This window comes from Xenopus laevis, chromosome 7S (genome assembly GCF_017654675.1).
Source record: "Xenopus laevis strain J_2021 chromosome 7S, Xenopus_laevis_v10.1, whole genome shotgun sequence".
Classification (NCBI taxonomy): Eukaryota; Metazoa; Chordata; class Amphibia; order Anura; family Pipidae; genus Xenopus; species Xenopus laevis.
The window spans coordinates 28,182,351-28,188,350 of record NC_054384.1 but is presented as its reverse complement, the minus strand read 5'-3'; the positions used below and the strand labels follow the sequence as shown (position 1 = coordinate 28,188,350).

General features: G+C 43.0%; 1 protein-coding gene across 1 annotated transcript; it reads left to right on the top strand.

Moving 5' to 3' along the window:
• Positions 1-493: 493 nt before the first annotated feature.
• On the top strand, positions 494-4,722 carry LOC121396417 (WD repeat-containing protein 87-like). Its single transcript, XM_041571294.1, has 8 exons — positions 494-526; positions 1,967-2,036; positions 2,149-2,188; positions 2,314-2,401; positions 2,654-2,713; positions 3,015-3,085; positions 3,570-3,933; positions 4,472-4,722. The coding sequence occupies exons 1-8, from the start codon at positions 494-496 to the stop codon at positions 4,520-4,522; spliced, it is 777 nt and encodes a 258-aa protein (XP_041427228.1). The 3' UTR covers positions 4,523-4,722.
• The last annotated feature ends 1,278 nt before the right edge of the window (positions 4,723-6,000 follow it).

Genomic DNA, 6,000 nt, shown 5'->3' with positions numbered 1-6,000 from the left:
ATCATTTACTGGAACACTGTTTCATACAAATGGGAGAATATAGATAAGGAAATACATAAATGGGTGGTTCACCTTTAATGTATATTTTAGTATGTTACAGGATGGCTACTTCTAAGCAAATTTTTCACTTGTCTTCATTAAATGTTTTCGATATTTTTCTGACTCTTTCCCGCTTTCAATGGGTCACTGACCCCATCAAAAAACAAATGGTCTGTAATGCTACACATTTATTGTTATTGCTACTTTTCTTCAAAGAACATGGTTGCTAGAGTCATTTGGACCATAGCAACCACATGGCTGAAATTGCAAACTGGAGAGCTGCTGAAGAAAAAGCTCAATAACTCAAAACCCACAAATAATAAAAAAAGAAAAACCAAGTGAAAATTGTCTTAGAATATCACTATCTGCATCATACTAAAAGTTCATTTAAAGGGAAACAACTCTTGCCTTCACTTTGGCTGATTATGTCTATTTGTCCCTGTAGGTTTCAACGATGGACAAGGTGCAGAGAAATCCATCTCTTCTGGTAATGCCTCAGTGTAAAACAATCCTCTCTCATCTGAACTGGTGTTTCCCTTTCTCTCTTCTATATAAGTTCTACTTAAACTGTCTGTCTGCACTGCTTCTTTAAATATATATTATTATTATTATTATATATAATTATATATATATATTATATATTATAATATAATATATATATAGATAAATTATATATATTATATATAGATATATAGATATAACAACGAAACCACCAAGATTATAGGGGCAATTCATTAAGATGCGAATTGCGCCAGGCGCAACTTTGCCGCACTTCGCCAGGCGAAGTTTCGCCAGGGCTCCGCAAATTCACTAAAATCCGAAGTTGCGCACAGGGGTAGCGTAAGGTTGCGAAGTTGCGCTAGCGTTGATTCGCTATATAAAGCGAAGTTACGCTAGCGAAGGCTAATTTGCATACGGCGCGAAATTCAACTTTCAATGGAGGAATACGTATCTGCACTACAAATGCCTAGAAAACCTTCAAATCAGCAAATAAAAAATGTATTTTGCCCTACACATGTGCCCACTGTCTAGGTAAGTTGCCATGAGTCAGGAAATGTAGGGGGGAGGAAGGGGAGCCTTTCTTTTTCAGCCTATCACCCATCATGTAGAAAACATGCCAGCGTTTTTTGGGACTTAGAAAAAATTTTTTTTTTTAAACAAGCCCTATCTACTCTATTGCGCTTCGCCAGGTCTGAGGTGGCGAAGGAAGTCTAGCGTAAAAGGTAGCGTTCAGTACACTGCGCAAGTTAGTGAATTTGCGTAGTTTCGTCGCTAGCGAAAATTCGCCTGGCGTAAGGTTGCGAAGTAACACTAGCGAAACTACGGCAGCGTTCGTTAGTGAATTTACGCAGTAGCGAAAATGCCAAACGCTAGCGAATTAACGCTAGCGTTCGGCGCTTCGCGCCTTAGTGAATTTGCCCCATAAGGTGCAAAAAATAAAAAAGGTTTATTGCAACGTTTCGGCTCCTGTACTCGAGCCTTCTTCAGGCCACCTGAAGAAGGCTCGAGTACAGGAGCTGAAGCGTTGCAATAAATCTTTTTTTTATTTTTTGCACCTTATAAGTCCTGTGTGTGCGATTTTTCGTTGTTCTATGTATAATTTACTATAACCTGCACCTGGGCAATTGCCTATTTACAAGAGTGCTCCAGCTGTATGGAAAAAAAATAAATAAATAAAAAAAATATATTATATATATGTCGGAGCTGCCAAACCTTTTGCCTCTGTGCATGTAGAACTGACATCCAGGGAATCCAATCACTACGTTTATTTAATTTTCAGAATAAAATGCCCTTATTACTGGCATGCTTGCCCCATAAAAACCCAAACCCTTTTCTGTCTCTTTTCTCCTCAGAGCCAGGCTGACTGTGAGCAGCATTTAGAGCCATTTAGTATTCTGTCCCTAATGCTCTTTCTTTTCACTTACAGACGCTGTACTCCGTCCTGAAGGACTTCAGGGGGGAACATACGGACTTTGAGGCCCTCGCCTCTTATTACGGTAAAATCCTATATAATTTATCAGTTCCTAAGGTTGTGCCATTTGTTTTATCATATGTGAATTCCTTTCCCCATATAGCTCAGTATTTAACAGAAATGTGTTTTTCCTGCAGAACATCACTACCGGGTCGAATACAGCGAGAACATCGTCCTGTAAGTAAACCATTAATGGACTTGTTACATGTTGGGAATCATTTGCTATTGCCCCAGGGGTAACTGCAAGGGCAATAAGGCTGGAAAATGTTTAATTAACATTCAGTGATATCTTTCTTTTTCAGAAAGCACTTCCTTCTTACGTGCGAAGTGGACCCGAGGATGAGGGCCAAGGAGAACATTATCCTGTACTGGAAAATGCTCAACTCACTGGTATGTAATGCAGAATTGATGTTTAGGTAAATAGGGAACAAATAATATTAGATTGCCAGCTCTTATCTCACACTGCTTCTTTCTTTATGTTTCAGGAAGTGATCAAGAGGGAATATGCCGCCCTCAGGAAGTCTGCCAAGCTGCCTCCTGTAAGTGTCACTAGTATTATTATGGGAGAGGTTATTATTCACTGTGTGTCTCTATAATAATTGGTACAAAGAAGCGCTTAACATTGACTCTCTTCTTCCACAGGATCATCCAACTCGAGTCCAAAACCGGAGGCAGCAACTTGAGTATCTGCGGCTGGAGAATGTAAGTTCACCTGGGATCACTGTCCCTGATGCTTTTCTTGGGTGTTTTAACAACTAGATACTGAACTTTGATTGGTCCATTGCAATCAGGACAACTGCACACGGGGTGATTTGGGGTTTTTTCTCCCTATGATGAGAAAAGGCTGAACAATATCACATCATCAGCTGCCGGCAGGGAATCCCACACCCTCACTGCCCTCAGCATATAAAGGTACTATTAGCAGCACATCTACAGGCATAATCCTAACTGTCTCCTTTCTTTCCCCTTTGCTCCTATCCTTGTGCCTCCCATGTGCTCACAGACCATCAACCAACACCTTAACCAGCTGCACAACGAGTTTGTGAGAGAGCAGAAGCTACAGGAAGCTGCTGGGTATGTATTTTGCAATTAACACTTTCAATTACACTAACTGGCACATAACGTTCAAAAAATAGATGTTTTCTCGTACCTCTGGGTGCTTTGGCCATACTAATAGTAAATAGCACAGAAAGTTGTTGAACTTTTTTAGGTCCCTACAAACATAGCATGTATTTCAGCATGTATCACTGGGTGAAGTCTAGCATGGAACTTACTCAGCTCAGTAACTGCCCAATGTGTTACAGTAGGGACAGGTGTGTAGCAGGCATAATGTTATTTCTTAGGTACAAGGCTATCTGGCTATTTTAATCCTCCAGTGATCAGAATTGTAGTTGCAATACTTTGGAAACAAATTACAATAATGACCCTTTTTTTTTTTTTTTACATTTTCTTCCCTTCAAACCTAGTAAGAAACAAAGTCCTGCAGCTGAAGAAGAGGAGGAGGATGATGGAGCCCCTGCAGCAGCAGCAGAAGAGGAAGCCGCTCCTGGAGAAGAAGAAGAGGAAGCTCCAATAAAGAAAAAGAAGAGGAAAGCGCTCCCGCTGAAGATAAGCAACTTCCTGAAGAGGAGGAGAAAGAAGAGGGAGCGGAAGTAGGAGGTTCTGCAGAAGAACATCAAGCACCTGCAGTGGAGGAGAAGAAGACGGAGACGCAGTCTCCTGCAGGGGAAGAAGAACAGGTAGGACCTCCTGAAGAAAACGAAGAGAAAACTCCTGTAGCGGAGGAGAAAGAAGAGGGAGCGGATGGAGAAGAAGAAGCTCCTGAGGTGGAAGAGATCATCAAAGATCCTCCGGTGGTGGAGAGGCCAACCCTGCGAAAACAGCTTAGGAAGGCCATCATGAAGAGGCTCCGGAGAGTATGGGTAATGTATCAATTTACTGACAATTACCCATTATCTAGAGATGCCTCATGTTGTCCAGTGCAGCTCCACTTTACTTCCTGAGCATTTTCAATCAGAACAATAAAAGGAAATCATACACCGTCTGTTGAGCCCGCAGGCTGATTACTTTGAGGGCACCCCATAGACCGATGTTTGGCTGCCTTTAGGTTGTAAGAGGTTGCTGACAGAGATCGAAGTCTGCAGATAAAGTGTTGATTCTATAGTAGGCCAATAACAGGGGAGGTAGGTAATGCTTATAGGGCTGCTGGACATCTGGCTTAGATATCCACCTTTGGAAATGGGTTGCTACTGGGTAATAGACTGGCACCAGGTGATCAAAGCATATAAAAGAATAAATGGCGCAGGCTCAGACTGAGATTCATAATAGGCCAAGGCATTCCATGTGTAGAGAGACCAAAACAGTCCCCACAGGCCCAATGAATAGTACTTCTAATATCATAAATACACAAGTATTTGTCTTTATTCTTATGTCAACACTTTCTAAATCTTTTCTTTTCAGCATTCCACCCAAAGACTCAACTGCTGCTGCCGACCCAACACCATGGCCTAAATCCTTCCGGTTTACCTCTCCCAAGGGCGTATGTCTGTGTGTCTGTCTGTCTGTGTGTTTGTGGGTTATGTACAGAAGGGAGTGTGGGAGTTGTATACAAGAGTGGGTGAGGGGTTATGTACAAGAGGGAGAGTGAGGGGTTATGTACAGGAGTGGGGTGAGGGATTATGTAGAGGAGGGAGAGTGAGGGGTTATGTACAGGAGTGGGGTGAGGGATTATGTACAGGAGGGAGAGTGAGGGGTTATGTACAGGAGTGGGGTGAGGGATTATGTACAGGAGGGAGAGTGAGGGGTTATGTACAGGAGTGGGGTGAGGGATTATGTACAGGAGGGAGAGTGAGGAGTTATGTACAGGAGTGGGGTGAGGGATTATGTACAGGAGGGAGAGTGAGGGGTTATGTACAGGAGGAAGGGTGGGAGTAATATACAGGAGGGAGTGTGGGAGTTATGTACAGGAGTGGGGTGAGGAGTTATGTACAGGAGGGGTTATGTACAGGAGGAAGGGTCGGAGTTATGTACAGGAGGGAGGGTAGGGGTAATGATGGGGGGATATCTACAGTAGGGATGGTTATGTATAGGAGAGAGAGAGGTTGAAGGGGGTGTGTATAGGTAAGAGTGTGTATAGGAGGGGGTGTTTAGCATGATCCAGGGTGTAAAACCGACTGCCGTTTCTAGGAGTCAGGAAGGCATTTTTACCTTCAGTGCAGATTGGTCCTCATAGTACTCTAGGGTTTTTCTCCTTCCTCTGGATCATTGGTCGTTAGGGATGCCCAAATATAAATTAGCTATTAATTTCAATAAATCCTGTGCTCCCCGCCAGGTTTCCCTATAAATATGTCTCAGCGTTTTTCCTTAATCCCTATGGTGAATATTGAGGGAAGGGGCTCCTGTGCCTCGTTCTACTAAGGACACACATTGATCGCCAATGATTGGAAGGAACTACAAAATTGCTTTACTCCATAGGCCACAATGTAAGCATTTCCATTCAAGTCCGTTGCCCCTTTCTTAACATTGGAATTCCATCCACTTCCCACCAGCCTATTTATCCTATACCAGACATTTAGTATATGAAGGTGCTTGATATTGGGGAACGCCTATGCTGGATTTGTTTTTTGGTTTGAAGAAGCAAAGAGTGATTTAAACCGGGGTCCTACCCCTGGTGTGTTTAATGCATTAAACAACGTTCCCCGTTCGTCAGGTGAAATTCCGCGTGAATTCTTTGCACTGTTTGTTTTTTGGTTACCACTCTCTCCAGCTTACAAGACATCCGTTTTGGGTGGGGGATTCCTGCTAAAGCGATGGAGGATTATTATATTTCTTCCTGCCCCCACAATGACACACTCCATTGTTTGCTAAGCGAGCAAGAGCTTTGAGGGGTAATAAGGAAGGTAGGTGCAAGTTGGGCCAACCCTGCCACTGGACCCATGACCCCCCCCCCACTCAGTACCAAAGTTCACATGGACATGAACCTGGAACAG

Coding starts and splice junctions, on each gene's coding strand:
- LOC121396417 (XM_041571294.1), top strand. CDS start 494: ATGGACAAGGTGCAGAGAAATCCATCTCTTCTG. Junction 2,189..2,313: donor TACAGCGAGAACATCGTCCT/GTAAGTAAACCA, acceptor TTTCTTTTTCAG/AAAGCACTTCCTTCTTACGT. Junction 2,402..2,653: donor GGAAAATGCTCAACTCACTG/GTATGTAATGCA, acceptor CTTCTTCCACAG/GATCATCCAACTCGAGTCCA.